This window comes from Salvia hispanica, chromosome 1 (genome assembly GCF_023119035.1).
Source record: "Salvia hispanica cultivar TCC Black 2014 chromosome 1, UniMelb_Shisp_WGS_1.0, whole genome shotgun sequence".
Classification (NCBI taxonomy): Eukaryota; Viridiplantae; Streptophyta; class Magnoliopsida; order Lamiales; family Lamiaceae; genus Salvia; species Salvia hispanica.
In genome coordinates this window covers 8,572,301-8,590,279 of record NC_062965.1, presented here as the reverse complement: position 1 = coordinate 8,590,279, position 17,979 = coordinate 8,572,301, and the positions used below count along the sequence as shown (strand labels likewise).

Below are 17,979 nucleotides of genomic sequence, written 5' to 3'. Positions count from 1 at the left end.
ATGGCTAGCTTCTTCTCCACGTGATGCTTTGAGTACTAGACCACAAATCTTCTCTCTGGTTCCCGAACTGTATCCCAATATCAGTGTGGGCTGATCTTACTAGAATACTAGGACTTAAATAAAGAAGACAGAAGAAATCCTTTTGGGAATAGGAGTGGAATTCGAAAATTCCTACAGCTGGGGAGGCTGAAATTTTCGAAAATTACAAATAATGAAATTGTGTTATTTCTGTCTCCTTTATTCTCCTATTTATATTAAGTTCCTTTTGGGCCCAGACAGGGATCTATGGAAGGTTTTGGATATGGGCTCATCCAATTTACTTTTTACTAATTAAATTGAACCCACAATTTAATATAAGTTATAATTGGAATATTACGAGCAGCCACTACAGAAGTAATATTGAACTCTCCCCATCCAAATCCGAAATTACAAGTAATCCGGGTTTTCGTTTAACTTTCATTTCCCGTGCTTAAGATTAAAATGTCCATTAATTAATTAATGTCTGCTATTGACTTAATTAATTAACTTCTTATTAATTCCAAGAGTGGACTTAGCATGAAACGCTTATTTATTATTCATAGAGTAATCAAACTCCAACTAGCTAGGTTCCGAATAATAAAACCTTGTTTCGCGCTCCTCTTGAGGAAATTATCAAACGAGACTCTCCTCGTGCACGATTCAATATAATAGCAATCCTAGCACCGCTAGATATTGATCACCACTACCCAATATATCAGGATAATTGGGTTACGAAAAACCCGCACCATTTGATAAGTCAAAGTAGTGCATAATCAATACCGTATGCTCAATGCTAACCTACATTGATTAAGAAACAAATATTATCAAGACCTTGCCTTTCAGTTGATAGCCCAAGGACAAGTCTTGCTGGTAGATCCGTTCAGTGCTATACCACACCAATGTCATCTTATTTCAGTAAGGCTTAGAAATATGCGGACTGACATTGCAACCTTTCTCGATGGATAGTCAAATTCCATCTAGGTTGTGAAATTCATCTTTTTCTTTGTTTAGAACTGACCGTGTTACCTTAAAGTGGACGACGCCCACAACCGGTCTACTAAAACAAAGACTTAGACTTTGTTAAGTTAACTTATACATTTAAACATGCATTAACATCCATTAAATGTAAAACATAACATCATTATGACAAAAATAATCTGTTTTATTTATTGGAAAATAAAATAAGAGTTTTACAGTATTCAATCACTCGAAACGTGATTTCTAGTATACAAACTCTAACAAGATCTTCCTCCAACAGTAACAGATCAATCTCAACCGTTCGATCTTAAACAAAATCGACCGATCAAAACAAAGATGTTGAAGGGTCCTCACTCATAACTCACAAAAAGAAGAGGAGTGACTGTAGAAGATGATCATAGAGAGAAGGCAGAGTGAAATATCAAAGAGACAGAGAGTGTGTGTGTACAGTGTTGAATGAGCGGCTGAGTGTGAGTCATTAGACTTAACACTCACCGAAGTAGCACAACCCTGCATTGGACGATCTACACTCACGATCCTTGTGGAGTGTCATGCGGCAGCTATCGATGTTCCCCGGTAAGTAACAGGCCACACAAACAATTGGGCCATCACAAATGTCGTGGGCTAGCTGATTATTTCAGCCCAACTGATTGAATCCCAAAGCCAAATACTCCCTCCGACTCATTAAATATGAATCATTTGGGAATCGGCAAAGGATTTTATATAGTGTTGTTTTGTACGTTAATGAAGAGAGAGTAAAGTAAGAGAGATGAAAAATTAGAGATATAGTTGCTTCCATTTCAGGAAACGTTTTATTTTTAAAGGGACAACTCCAAAAGGAAATCGTTTCATTTTTAATGGAACAGAGAGAATACTTAATTGGTCCATTTGTCTCACATACTCCACCTTAGACTACATTGGGAGAACAGAGAAGAGCCTTAGTCCACGTGTGTCTTCATTACAACCTTCAAGGTAGCCCTAGAAACCAAAGAACCAAATTTCATTAGTCAAAAGATACCAGGTTTCCTCTTTGGCTCTAGAGGACCAAATTCCATTAGCCTTGAAGGACTTTTACCTTGGACATCAGTGATCCAGTGAAGAGGCTGTCTCACATGCCCCGGATGCCCGGGTCATTAAAACTTAGAACATGCAGACTATACACAATCAAAATGCAATTTTTTTATACAAGATAACAACTTTTCCACATACATACATTTTGTGCCCATATCTACAAAATTTTGATTAGTATGAATTTTGTGCAGAGAAATTTCACTTTCTCAACAACATCTCTAATAAAATCACACAATCAAAGAAGAAAACAATTCACGTAAAATTGCAGTAATAATCTGGAGAAAATAGCAAGAACAAAACCAATTTCTAATCAAATTCATAGTAGAACTCTGCCAAATCCACACTCCAATTTAAATCCACTGTGAATCGATTTCAAGGATAGGATTAATGAATCAAAACAACACTAAATTTAAATCAAAAAGGAAAAATAACACAAAGACCATACTATACGAGATTATACAAGAACAAATTTCGCAAAATTAATGGCCACTGAAAATCACGCTTAATACAATGACAAATTAATGAATCAAAACGGAATCATCGAGGTCGACTCCTCAAGGAATCGAAGGCGTGGGAGGCCAAAGGACAGGAAGGAGAGGAAGATAGATGATACGCTCGGATTCTGCACTGTTTTAAGACCATTATTTGGTCTGTTTTTGATGTCAAAGTCACTCTACACGTCTATTATTTGCATATTTAGTCTATTTTGGTATTTTGACGTGTTTTATGAGAAATGTGCATAATTGAGCCGAAAAAGGGAGCCAAAACGTAAAGTCTGGAATCTGGAGTCATACGGCGACCGCCGCGTAGTTATACGGCGATCGCCGGCGCCCGGCGGCAGTGCAGTGCAATAGTTCGCCTCGGAAAATTACACTTGGAAGAGAAGTCTCGCCCGGCGACCGCCGGAAGTCATGCGGCGGTCCGCCGCCGGAGAAACAGACTCTCTGGACTCCAACGCGGCGACCGTCGGCCAAGGTGTGGCGGCTCGCCAGAGAATGGCGACGAATCTGAGATGCCCTAGATTTGATCCAAGATTTACCATATTTTGAAGATATTTTCCTTCTACAACAAGGAATGACTTTCCCCTATACATAAGACCTCAAGCTTCATCAAATTAGAGAGCTTCTACTTGCAAAATAATTCATAGAGATCAAACGCTAGAGTTCTTCATTTGTGCAAGGAGTTGAAGAAGGATTTCAAGAACATCAAGAACAACAAGGATTCAACCTACGTGTTTTATTTGCTTTAGTTTTATGTTCAAATTGTTTTTCCTTCAATCTATGTGTTTAGCTTATTTCACTATGTGTAGCTAAACTCATAGGATTCTAGGGATGTGTTAGTAACGAATTTGGTTATACAATTCCAATTTTCAATTTAATATCCATTTTGTTTTTACTTTGTTTCTTCCCTAAGTAGTTTTGATGTTGTATGATTGAGTGACACAATCTTGTATGATTTCATATAGCTTGTTTCATAACTGTGAGAGAGTTCTACCGAGTTAGATTCACTTAGTAGACGCTACAGTTAGCTTCCCTTAAAACGGCACTGTTAATTGAGAGTGAGGACTTTTCAAGGGTCTTAGGAGCTTTATGAAGTTACGTGTTAGGATTGACAACCCTAATTTTGTAATCAACGTTTGCATCGCATGAGTATAAGCTAGGCGACTCGTCCTATCAAAGTAATAACTGTGCTAGGGTATTGTAGTTTGGAAATTGTATAACCATAACTGTGAATGCACATCCCTGGGATTCCCTTATCTCTATCGATTGTCTCTGTGTTTTATTCGCATCTAGTTGTTATTTACTTTCAAATATTTTCAGTTTTCAAAAGTTTTCAAAACCCTATGTTCTTCCAGATAGTAATTGAGTTCTAGTAGAGGATAGACACTTTGTGTTTGCCTTCCCCGTGTTCGATATCCCGGTACTGACCTTTAGCTATACTATATATATTTTGTATACTTGCAGGTTTATTTAGTGCTAATAAAAAGTGCATCAATAGAGTAATGTGAATCTTAAAGATTGAAGACTCATTAATTTGCCCCTGACTTATTCTTGTAAATAAACCCAACAAATAAACAAGATAAATCAAGAAATGGAACAAGAAAAATGGATAAAAGGATAGAGGATGGATTAGTGTTATGATTTAGGTGAAGAATAAGAAAGAGAACCCAAAAGGCACTTTCACATACAAACACCTAATGGCTCCACAAACAAGCAACACAAGAACTAGAAAGCATACCTTTACAACCAACCTTAGCCCGGAAAAAGATCGAATGCAACCCGAAGGAATTTAATAATTCTTCAAAAGATGAAGGTGAACTCTCAAATATGGAGAAATTGTCTCCTTATAAAAAATATAATGAAAACCCTACAAAATAGTATTTACACTAAAACAAAAGTAATAGGGGAAATAGTCTTCAAAATCTTGAAAAATGACATTTTCAGACTAAACGCACGGCTGGGCGTTTTTCCTCTCCAGGCCGGGCAAACTCCCTGTGGTCGGGCGTTTTGCTTGTTGGACTGCGCGGATTTTGTAAAACGACCATTACTTCCTCATCCGGGCTCCGATTGAGGCTTGTAAGGTACTCACGCGGAGCGCTTTTGACGATGAAGACAATGGTGCTCTTAGAAGAGCATTTAGACACAATCTTGATAGGTATATTGATGTTTGAAACGGACCCCAGCTCCGGTGTGGTTCACTGGATGCCTTCGTTCCTTCTATTGGTTTGGCACTTCCTGGATTCACATCATCCTCTCCTTATTTTTGAAAGAATTTGTCCTCAAATCCAGTTCTTAGATTCGTCTTTCGGACACCCGGATTCACATCATTCCCTCATTCTTTTGAAGGATTTGTCATCAAATCCGGATCAAGCATACCTACAAAACCAAGTAAGTCCAAATCAAGTATCATAGTTCTAGAAGATGGAATAGTCTTACCAAGGGTGTAGAGAGCTATATAGCCAAGATTGTAAATCTCCATGTGGAATATATCTAATGCATATATGGACTCATCAATCATACCGTCATCATGATCATAAAGTAATAGCAATATTGTAAAAATTCGGCCACTAGGGATTAGGAGGCTATGATCAAACAATGAAGCTTGCATCAAGTAAGAAGCATAGGATTACAACCTAACCATACTACACGTGTATACTCAATTTCATAAGCAATGGTATGGTTACCAAGTTTTCACCTAACACAAATTTGCATCCCATCAAGACATTTTCCTTGATCATACTCTAACGAGTTCAAAATATAAGCACATGATATGGAGGCACAAAAGTCTAACAATTCATTCACAAGGCACCTCAAAACAAAACCATTTGTTGTAAGATCTTTGACAAAATAGCCATAAAACATACCAACTCCATTAAAAGGTTTGATTGTCTTGCAATAATAGAACCTATCATGCCAAGACACACATGCATCAAACACTTTGTACCTCTTGGTCCCAAATTTACCTACTCTACCAATCCACATATCTAACATTGCCTTCATAAAAAAATTTACATTCTTAGAAGGGCTAGGGACACACAAGAAAGGATCCTCATAGCTTGCAAGATTAAACTTAGCAAGTAATGATTCAAGATATCATGTCACATATCAAACAAACCACAAGTGATGCAAGTATCAACACAAATGGGCAGTTGAAAAACCAAAAGACACTTTCACATACAAACACCTAATGGCTCCACAAACTAGCAACACAAGAACTAGCAAGCATATCAACCTTAGCCCGACAAAAGATCAAATGCAACCCGAAGGAGTTTAATAAGTCTTCAAAAGATGAAGAATGTGAGCTCTCAAATATGGAGAAATTGTCCCTTACAAATATTCAAAAGCTGAGAATGAAAACCTTACAAAAGAGTATTTATACTGAAACAAAAGTAATAGGGAAAATAGTATTCAAAATCTTGAAAAATGACATCTTCGGACAAAATGCCCGGCCGGGCGTTTTGGGGCCTTGCCCGGGAATGTTCTCTGTCCCCGGGCGTTTTGCTTGTTGGACTGCGCCACTTTCGTAAAACGACCATAACTTCCTCATTCGGGCTCCGATTGAGGCGTGTAAGGTACTCACACGAAGCTCTTTTGACGATGAAGGCAATGGTGCTCTTAGAAGAGTATTTGGACACAATCTTGATAGGTATAATGATGTTTGAAACGGACCCCACCAGCTCCGGTGTGGTTCATTGGATGCCTTCGTTCCTTCTATTGGTTTGGCACTTCCCGAATTCACATCATAGAGAGAAGAGGCGGTGGAGGTGGTGGGCAAGAAAGAGGCAGTGGAGGCGGTGGGCTAGTAAGAGCAGTGGATGTGATAAACACGGTTTTTGCATGTTTTTAAGGCCTAGATTTGACTCGTTTTAAAAGTCAATCATGCATATTGTGTTCTTAAATTGCGTATATTATACATTTTGGTATTTTGAAGTGTTTGTTGATAAATGATAGTAAAAGATAGAAAAAAGGTGCAAAAAGACCAAGGTGCGAAAAGACCAAGGTGCGGCAGCCTCTGTTCGAGCCCATTCTGATAGCAACTTTGAAATCCAATAAGTTCCTACTACATAAAATTCTCTCTGTCTTCGAAAGAGCTTCGTGTGGGTACTTGAAACATCTAAATCGGAGTTCTGTGGAGAAAGTTATGACCATTCTTCAAATGTCGCGCAGTGCAGTTAAGGAGAATTGGGACTCCTATCCGCGGACAAACCAAAATAGAAAAGCGTGATTCTTATTCGAGGACAGAGGGAGTACATTGCATTGTAGCCTTTATAATATTGCATTATAGAGGTTAAATGCTACGTTGTAGTCACATTGTCATTAAGGAGGGTTGTCATATTAATACAAACCGACAATAATACAACCATATACTATTATTTTACATGAGTTGAAGATAAATTTGTGACTCTAACCTAGGCACTGCACGAGCAACCAGGGGCTTTGCCAATGCCAAACTATGATCTGACTCAACCAAGTCAATATTATTGGTAACAAGTGGATGCTTCCACCTAAAACCTTGAATAAGTCTAGCTAAAAGCATAGTTGTTGTGGTAGAACCAAGCTCAAGGGCGGGGCATCCTCGTCTTCCGGTACTAAATGACAAAATATGTAGATTGTGATCCACAAGCAAGACATTAGAGACTTCATCAGCAATATGGCGCTCTGGCTTGAACCGGAGAGGCTCATCCCAAATCCTAGGGTTTCGCCCTAGACCGGGGCGGCTAAGAACCACATGACTCCCCCGTGGTATGAAATAGTCACCCACGACAATGTCTTTGCTTGAAACGTGAGGCAAATTAAAAGGCGATACCGGGTGGAGTCTAAATGACTCTTTAAGACAAGACTTCACATAAATTAGTTTCGATAAATCCGATTCCTGAACCAGCCTATTCTTTCCTACAACTCGGTCCAATTCCTCACATGCTTTAGCAAGAATTTTCGGTTGATTGATCATCTCTGCCATAGTCCACTCAACTGCATTTGATGGATTATCAATTATTGCCAACATCATTTCCTGTAAAATGAACGTCATATCATTCTCATGATAAAGTTCCAATAATACTCCATCCGTCCCAAAAATATAGACTAACATTTGAAATGACACGAGTTTTAATGCACAATTGGTAAAGTAAGAGAGATAGAAAGAAAAAGTAATTGGAGCAATGTTATTGGAGAATGGGACCCACCTCATTTGTAAGACAAAAGTTTTCTTAAATAAAATTGGTCTATTTTTATGGGACATCCCAAAATGGCAAATGCAGTCTATGTTTAAGGGACAGAGGGAGTATATTTTAGGATTTGAAGTAACAACATTGGAGAAGTAAATACTTACAAGAATGACTGCTTTGATCTCTCGAATTGACAAGAGGGGCTCATTTTGTGAGTTCTTGAGGTTGATCAAAATACCAAGAATATCATTTTCGTCGCTCATGAGCCCTAGCTTCCGCATCTCCATTCTCTTTTCGATTTCTTGATCTTGGTATTTCCTCACTTTCTTAATGGCGTTTGTGATCATCTGTTTATTTCCATCCAAATCAAAAACCTCCAACCACGGCACAAAATCAGCAATAGCGAATCCATAGAGACAAGAAAGTATGGTGAACAATCCATCTACATGTTCTCTCTCTTCCATTCCCGGCCCCCCGTCTTCCATTCCCCACCCGAAAAACCTTTTACTAAACACCATCTTCCTTATCACGTTGCCACAATAATGCCTAGTTACATCTCTCACGTTCATAACTCCACTTTTGTGTGGATTCATGCATTGATTATATACAAATCTCACGAGGTGATCGGCTTCATCGCATCGTTTTGCGTGGAGCCGCCTGAACACATCATTTGTGAGCACCTCCGACACCATCACCCTCCTCATTTTTTTCCACTGGTTTCCGGAGGGCGAGAGGGCCGGTGAAAGGTATCCATCGCTGGCGATGCGGGCCGAGGAGACATCGGGCCGGGAGGCGAAGACGCTGTCATGCTTCTTCAAGAACTCGATAGAAAGCTCCGGAGAAGTGACGGCAATGACATGGACGCGGCCTAGCTTGATGCAGGCGATCTCCGTGTTGAGTTGATTCATGACATTGTGTATCCACCGGAATACGGGCTTCTTCCTCAGCATTTCAGGCAGGCTGCCGACGATTGGGTAGGCGGTGGGGCCCGGTGGAAGTGGCGGCACCGTCGATCTTTTGTTAATTGATTTTAGTATGAAAAATATTAGTGAAACCAAAAAAAACGCTAGCAACGTTGGAAGTTCGTTGCTGAATCCGGTTTCTACTTTCATGCTAGAGTTTACCATGTTTGAATCTTTGAGCTAATATTTTTCCAAGTTCTAAAGATTGTGCGGTGTGCCTATATAGAATGAATTGAGGAGGCAACGGAAATAGACTTGGCTTATTTTGATTTTATAAATATAATTACTGTTACTGTTTTTTCTAAAAAAAATTGGACTAGTTTTTGTGAAGATGTATCTACGTCCATTTTGAGCGCATGGTAGTAACCGCAAATACTCCCTTTCCAATCTAAGTGATGTATTTTTATTTTAACTCATGAATTTAGACAGCGATATACTTTTTCTCACTCTTTCTTTATCATCTCTCTCCATTTAACTCACAATACACTACATAAAATTTTATGCCGAAAATGCTCTACTTATGATGGGATCGAGGGAGGAAAACTTTTGAGAAAATTTTGTACATATACACAACATCGTTATTAATAGAAATAGATCCATCTAATACCATATTAGAAATAAGTCACTCACCCTACTAAAAGGGATCATAAGAAGGGTCACTTTAAAAGACCTAATATGAGGAAGAATTATCTGTTCTTATATAAATGAGATACGATAATCGACATGAGACAAAATTTAGTAATTTTAAGAATGGAAATAAACAATTTCATCGAAAGAGACAATTCTAACAGTGGTACATAGTACTACAACGTTTCTCGTTTACAATAATTGTGTGTGGTTGTGGTTGCGCTTGAATGAATAAGATAGTTCACCGTGTTAACCATTGACACCGCATATAATTATATAAGAGCACGTTTTTATTTTAGAAGTTAGAACGATTGTGTGTGGACAGAGTGTTCGTGATATCTATAGACTAAAGCATTACACGTTGCCTGATTTATTACCTTTAATAGCACACGAATAAAATCTATACTTAATTTGAAGTCATGTCTTAACAGCAGCTAGCTAGGTTGCTCTTTTAGCGCCACTTAGATTTGCCATTTCAGATTGCATGATATTAGTTCTTATATTAAATTGATAATAAAGAAAAATTAAATTAGACTCCACAATTTTATGAATTAAACTGAAAGTATTCCAAACTGGAATTCTATTAGTCTAGCCCAAACTTATTGATAAAATGGTATATGGAATAGTTTTAGGGCTTAGATTTAGCAAGAGTTACTTGATTTCATGATTAGTTTACTATTTACTTCCTTACTTAAAGGATTAGATTTGATTTGATTTGATTTATTTTGTTAGAATTCAATTTAGTTTCCTTATTTTAGGAGATCTTTTTGTACTCTCTCCTCTCCGTCCTAAGGAAGATGACCCCTTCCGTGGATGACACAAGATTTTATACAACTTTATTTTATATATTAGGTGGAGAGAGTAAAGTAAGAGAGAAAATAAAATATGGATAAAAGGAGTTCTATTTTTAGTAATGGGTCATCTTAGTTGGGACAAATCAAACAGGAAAGTGGATCATCTTCGGTGGGACAGAGGAGTACCACACATATTATAAATATGTGTGGAGTATTTCATTATAATTAAGAAAGAAGAATAAAATAAATTTATCATTCTCACGATTTCTCTCAAAGAGAGAAACCACCATTCTCTTCTCTCCCAACAATCTTTTCATTCTCTTATTATTTCTCTTCAAATTATTTATGAATACGTATTAATCTGATTAATACGTATCATTGGTGCTTTAATTCTCGAACTCGTGATTATTCCTCGCTCACTCGTTTTGTGGTGTAGATGCCGTAGGATGCTCGGATTTTGCACTGCATTAAGGCCATTATGTGGTCCGTATTGAGTGTCAAAATTGTATTACATGTCTTTTAACGTGTTTTCTGAGAAATATGCAAAATAAAGCCTTAAAAAATAGATAAAAGTCGTATTTGGAAATTTGGAGCAATTAAGAGGTCCAGCAATTAGTCAGTGATCGTTGGCCGCCAACGACCGCTGAACAGGTAGCGGTCCGCTTTGGGAAAGTTGAGCTGAAAAGGAGGAACACGACCAGCAACCGCTGGGTGGTGCGCAACGACCGCTCCAGACGATCCAGTTGCTACGGAATGATTATCAGCGACCGCTGAAACACAGTGCAGCGACCGATGATCAAGAGACAGAACTGAAGAAACTGCAGCGGCCCACTGGGAAAACGCGACATACAGATTTGACATATTTTCACTCCAAGATTTATCATACTGTGTTGAATATTTGCAACAATTAAGGAACACGAAGATAAGTCTATAAATACCAATGTTTTAAAAATCGGATCGGCCGGCGAACCGGCGAAGCTACTGGTTCATGGTTGAACCGGTCCAACCGGTTTAATCACTGGTCGAACCATTATACTATTATAAACGTGTATATATATAATTAAATAATATACCAAATATTTTTAGTATATCCCAAAAACATTACACCTCCACCTATAAAAGTTTAGTGAATGATAGAATTTCATTAATTATTTTATTAATAAATATGATTAAATATATAAATTATACTACTAGTAAGTTATTGTAAATAAAATTTTTTAATAGTTTATGTATAAAAATAAATAAGTTCATAGTATTATTTTCAAAAATTAATGCAGCAAATAATATTATACATAAAGATATATTAATAAACATGAATTAAAAATATATATTGAGTAAATAGTATATAATCAAATAGTAGTACACTTTAAGTATAGTTAATCACATATTCATGATATACATATACATATTATACAAATAATAATAAAACAAGCAGTTAGTGATACATAAATAAAGTGGATGATAATTAAATATCACTACTAATTACTTTGCTATTTAACACGAATTATTAGTTTATATAGATAAAATATTTCGTGTTTAATATATAAAACTAACTTATGTTCATATTTCTATCAAGAAGTCCTTGTGGTGTAGTGGTAGAATTGTTGGTAAGTTCACCATGAGATCTTGAGTTCGACCCCTATCAAGGCCGAAATTTAAAATTAAATTTTGAAAAGCATTTAAACCGGTTTCCTGTTCCCGGCCAGACCGGTTCGGTCGGCCGGCCGGTTTCGGCAGTTCATGGCGGTTGAACATGTCACTGGTTCTATAGAGCAAACCGGACCGGACCACCTACCCGTTCGCGGCCGAACCGGTTGAACCGGCCGGTCCGGTCCGGTTTTTAAAACATTAATAAATACCCCCTCGAGCTTCATCAATCAAGATCCTTTTGGCTGTATAATTCCAGAGCAAGAATACTTAGAGAGTTCTCCATTTTTCATCAAGTCCAAGGTGTTTGCTGAAGAATTCAAGAGAAGATTAAGGCTACAAGATTCTACCTTTGGGTTTTATCAATTTTTTATGTTTTCAATGTTTTCCCTACAAACTATGTTTTTAGACTATTCTATTATGTGTAAATAAATTCATAGAATTTTAGGGATATGTTAGTAACGACTTTGGTTATACAATTCCAATTTATTTAATATTCGTTTTGTTCCCTACTTCGCTTCTATTCTAAGTATTGGATAATTGCTTCACATTTGAGTGACACGTTCTGTGACGATCTATTAACTTGCTACATAATCGTGAGAGGAGGTTGACTAGTTAGAAGAGTTTAGTTGACGTTACAATTAGTTTTCCTTAAAACGACACTAATTAATTGAGAGCGAGAACATTAGGAGTCTTAGGAGCTTCTTGGAGTTATTAATCTATGACTGACAACCCTAGTGTCTATAATCCACTTTGTGCCACATGGACAATATAGTTGTGACTCGTTCTAGTGAAGTATGAACTGTGTGAGGGTATTGTAGTTGGAATTTTTATAACCATAGCTGTGGAAACACATCCCTGAAATTCCCTTATCTCATCTACATTCTCTCTGTGATTTATCCGCAATCGTTGTTTTCTTTATTTTTACATGTTTTTATTTTTAAAAACTCAAAACCTTTTGTTTCTCCAAATAGTAAAAGAAGCTTATAAGAAGATAGCCAATTTGTGTTCGTTTTTTCCGTCTTATCCAGTACTAACCTTTAGCTATATGATATATACCATGTATATTTGCAGGATTATTTAGTGCTAATAAAAAGTGCATAAATGGACCATAGATATTCAACAATATTAAGATTGCCTCGAGACTCTTGCACTATTCGGCTACTCTTGGTGGGTATATTGTTTAACCTTCCGACGTATAAATGGTTTCACAACTATCGAAGCTCAAATCCTGATTGCTCATGGAAGGAATTTCCGGAAGCTGTTTATCAGAATTTTGATTCCTCCGCGATCATCCTGAATGATATACTGCAGAAGATATCCATTTGTAGATATGAATACTCACGCAAATCTACACATAAATCTATAGGAGCTTTGAAACTACCTGTAGAGCTTTCCACCAAATTAGATGAGGAGTCAGAGCTTTCTACCAGATCAAACGAGGAGCGGCGTAAGGAGCTTTCCACCGTATCTGATTTGGAGCTTGCAGATATTCCACTTTGGAAACGCTTATGGTTGAACTAGTTGTCCTCGTTGATTGCGATGGTTTAGTTCTCAACCACGCCATTCCTAACATCCCTGATGATGGCGTTATTTTTCCATTCTCCCCGACAACTTCCGCTAATTCGTTCCAAGAGAGATCTTATACCAAAAGGAGCATGAAGAGATCTCATGTCAAAAGGAAGATCTCATGCCAAAAAGAGCCGATGATGACAATTTTTACATCGTGCTTTGCTGATTTCCACAACGAGAACAAGTTGGTTTTCAACCGTGGGGGAGATGATACGGATATATTCATATATTTTAAGCATGAAGTTCGTTAATCATTTATATATTGCTCCCTTCGTCCCATAAGAGATATCACACTTTCCTTTTTAGTTTGTCCCACAAAAGATGTCATATTTCCATTTTGGAAAATGTTCTCTCTCCATTAATATAAAAATTATATGTTCTCTCTCCATCTAACACACAAAATAAAAATCTCCTAAAATCCCGTGTCGTCCCATAAGTGTGACATCTTTTGTGGGACGAAGGGAGTATTATTTAGTACCTTTATAATTTATTTCCTTAGTTATAGGATTAGACTTAATTTGATTTAGTTAAAAATCTCCTAAAATCCCGTGTCGTCCCATAAGTGTGACATCTTTTGTGGGACGGAGGGAGTATTATTTAGTACCTTTATAATTTATTTCCTTAGTTATAGGATTAGACTTAATTTGATTTAGTTTGTTAGAATATGATTTAGTTCCCTTATTTAGGAGATCTTTTTGTGCTACAAATATTATAAATATGTATGGAGTATTTTATTATAATTAAGAATGAAGAATTAAATAAATTTATCATTCTCACAGTTTCTCTCAAATAGTGAAACCGTTGTTCTCTTCTCTCCCAGCAATCTTTTCATTATCTTATTATTTCTCTTCAAATTATTCGTCAATAAGTATTAATCCCTTATTAATACGTATCAATCTCTTCATCATCAAAAAAGCTTCACGTAGATATTATGCACGCCTCACTTAGAACTATGTACAGAAAGTTATTGCAGTTTTACAAAGACTAAGCACCACTCCATAGAGTGCATGCAGGTCGAGTCATTGCTGACCGAATCCTACGCATGCCAGGTAAGATAAGCGGATTATTGAGAGGATTTTAATCCCTATTAAAAAAAGAAGACATAGGGCAAGGAGACATTACACACATTAAATTATATGTTCAGTTGATTTTCTGTTTCCTATGCCTTAGTTCATGTGATTATTTCAATTTCTCTTGTGCATTTAAATGAAACGATTGGCTTTTTACTAGAATATTTAAGAAATGAGTTGTTTTTTTATATAAAGGGGAAATCGATACCTTAACCAGTGATTTAATTCTAGAAGGACACTTCAGTTTTAGTGATGCAACCATGGGTGTTGAACCTGAAGAATCAGTCATGCATCGTGAATCGTGGATAGATTGGGCCCCAAGAAGAAGGAAAGGTCATGACAAGGAACTAAGATATAGACAACGTCTAATTCAAATGGTGATTTGTCATTTCAAATAGTGTCTAAATTATCTTCTAAGGCCAACATTTTCTTTGTCTTTAAAAGAGCATCGCGTGCATACCTAGCACGCCTCAATCGGAGTTTGGTGGATAGAGTTATGGTTGTGTTACGAAAGCCGCACATTGAAGCGTCCAATGAGGCGACTGATACGCTCAGATTTTGCACTGTTTAAAGGCGATTATTTGGTCCGTTTTTCATGTCAAAGTAGCATTACATGTCCATTATTGCATATTTTATCTATTTTGGTATTTTGACATGTTTTATGAGAAATGTGCATATTTGAACCTAAAAAGGGAGTCAAAACGCGAAAGTTGAAAATCTGGAGTTTTGGGTAGCGTCCGGCGACCGCCGCAACACTTCCGGCGGCCTCCGGCGCTCAGCAACTGACAAAGACACGCCCGGCGACCGCCAGGAAGTGCGTGGCGACCGCCGGCCAAGTTGCGGCGGCCCGCCACAGAAACGCACCGCACGACAGCTGTGTTCAAACTTAATTTGCCGTCGATCGTGATGTCCGATCAAGGCGTTCTATATGTCATTCTCTTTGTCTTCGAAAGAGCATCGCGTTGGTACCAAGATCACCTCAATTGGAGTTCTGTGGAGAGAGTGATAGCCGTTCTACCATAGTCGTGCAAAACTGTCAAGTGCAGAATTAGGCGGAAATTCAAATAAGGAAAGATGACATTACCTTGTGAAGCCAAATCTTTTCCTTCTACTATGCGGAACGAAAATTCCATCTTTCCTATTGCTTGGAGGAGGCTTTTTTACCAAATTTAAATCCTTCTCAAGCCTATATATACCCCGTAACCTAATTCATAAAATTCACCATTCCATAGCCCCAAAAAGAGGAGCTTTCATAGCTTCTCCTCCAACCTTAATCTTCCACCTTCTTTTTGTCAATTACTTCCATAGCATAAAATTGAGAGTTCTTCATAGTTCAAGGGGTTGGAGAAAGAAGCAAGAGATCATCAAAGAGCTACAAGGATTCAACCTTTGGGTTTTATTTGCTTTAGCACTTATGTTTATTTTGTCTTCACTTCAATCTATATTTTTAGCTTATTCAATTATGTCTAACTAAATTCATAGGATTCTTTGGATGTGTTAGTAACTTTTATTGGTTTTTACAATTCCTTTCTCTATTTAATATCCGTTTTGTTTTTACTTTATGTCTTTCCTATGTTATTTTTGACACTTCACGTCTGAGTGACACATTCTGTGTTGATCCAACACAACTTGCTTCGTAACTGTGAGAGAGTTCTAGCGAGTTAGGTCCACTTAGTAGACACTACAATTAGCTTCCTTTAAAACGACACTGTTAATTGAGAGTGAAGACTTTTCAAGGGTCTTAGGAGCTTTTAGGACTTACGTGTTAGGATTGACAACCCGCATGTTAGTAATGAACGTTTGCATCGCATGAGCATAAGCTAGGTGAGCATAAGCTACGTGTTAGGTATTGTAGTTGGAATTTGTATAACCGAACGCACATCCCTAGAATTCTCTTATCTCTCATACTTTATGTTTGTGATTTATTTGCATTTAGTTGTTTTCTTGCTTTTAATTGTTTTTACTTTCAAAATTCCAAAATTCTCTTGTTTCTCTAGATAGTATTTGACGCTTAGTATATAATAGCCAGTTGCAATTATATTCCCCGTGTGCGATATCCCAGTACTGACATTTAGCTATACTAGATCTACCCTGTATACTTGCAGGTATTTATAATGCTAAAAAATAGTGCATCAACGACAAAGCCTCCAAGTGGGCCGGGTGGCCACTGGCCACTAAATTACCTCATCCGGGCTGGGTCAACTCACCAATGTCTTCATATTCGCAAGAGCTTCATGTGAGTACCTCGGATGCCTGAATTGGAGTCTGATGTAGAAAGTTGTGACTGTTCCACAAAAGTCTCACATTGAAGCGTCAAAGGCCGGATCCAATGTGCAAGATGACCGAGTCCGGAGCCACCACCCATGCCAAGTGGCTCTACACTACTATCGCCTGGATCGGGTAGCACGGTTGAAGCCAGATAGACAAGAGGGTCAGAGCGGTCTGTGTGGCTTTCTCTACCAGCTCCACCTGGACCGGATAGTTTTTTGCTAAGGCTCATTTCATGCATCGGTTTTGGATATTTTTGGGAAAGATAATGCACAAATCTTGAGTTTAAGTGTGCAGAATGGTAATCTTGCATCTTATGGATGACTCGTTGTTTGATTGCGTGTTGTTTTTGTGGCTTCGGTTGTTTTGGTAGTGCGAGTAACTGTTGTGGTTTTGCACTTGATGACTGGTGATATGTAGAGGTCCGTAATTGGGTTGATCACTTTGGTATGGACCTAGATTTTGGGAGCCTCATTGATGTGGTGGCACGAATGCTGAGCTAAAGTTTGGGTTTTGTGGAGGTTGGTAATGTTGAGGAGAATGATTACGATTGAGGGTCCTTGGTTGCTTGAACTGGGTTCCCTCCACCGAAATAAGGGTGGCCTCTCCACGGTGCAGCCTTCCGATGTTCTAGATTCTGATTCTTATTTTGAATCCAACTCACTCCTGTAGTGCCTTGAACCATAGCGCCACCTTCATAATTTTGGTAGTAGGGCCTTGCCGCATGCATTGTACACCTACTCGGGTGAAGAAGATATTTTGTTCTTTTCTATGGCTGATATGATGACTTGTTCCGATTTCCCAATCTTTGAATCAAACTTCTCTTTAGGGTCAATTACAGTGCGCATGAGCAGTAGCCACTTGTTTGAGTTGTCATAACCACACTTTGATAAGGATAACAAGCTCAGTTTACCGCCACTAATAAGAGAATTAAGAAATGGGAAAGAAAGGGGGAAAATGCACAACTGAACATAAACTGGAATAACTTGAAATGGACTTAAACATATATCAAAGTACTAGTTTAATTAAAACATACGTAACTGATCATAGTTCGATTTGAACTTGCAACGGAAGAATTCAAATGCAAATGACATCATGTATGAGGACATGATGTATCCAAACACTATTCTAACGAAAGACACTTGTCATCTCTACTCAACACCAGTCATCGTCATCACTACTCAACCTACATATTTTTAAAATATATGCAAGACTGAGTATTTGATTTACTCAGTAGACATATGATAAAATATATTTTCATAAATGAAGTTTTGTCAAGCCATCATTAAATGAGCTCAGAATTTCAT

At 37.7% G+C, this 17,979-nt stretch overlaps 1 protein-coding gene across 1 annotated transcript; it reads right to left on the bottom strand.

Annotated features, from left to right (window-relative positions):
- Positions 1 to 6,890: 6,890 nt before the first annotated feature.
- Positions 6,891 to 8,850, bottom strand: LOC125221546 (tryptophan N-monooxygenase CYP79A68-like). Its single transcript, XM_048123691.1, has 2 exons — positions 7,897 to 8,850; positions 6,891 to 7,578 (listed from the first exon to the last, which is right to left on the bottom strand). Exons 1-2 carry the CDS (start codon positions 8,842 to 8,844, stop codon positions 6,943 to 6,945), a joined length of 1,584 nt encoding a protein of 527 aa, XP_047979648.1. The 5' UTR covers positions 8,845 to 8,850; the 3' UTR covers positions 6,891 to 6,942.
- Positions 8,851 to 17,979: the final 9,129 nt, after the last annotated feature.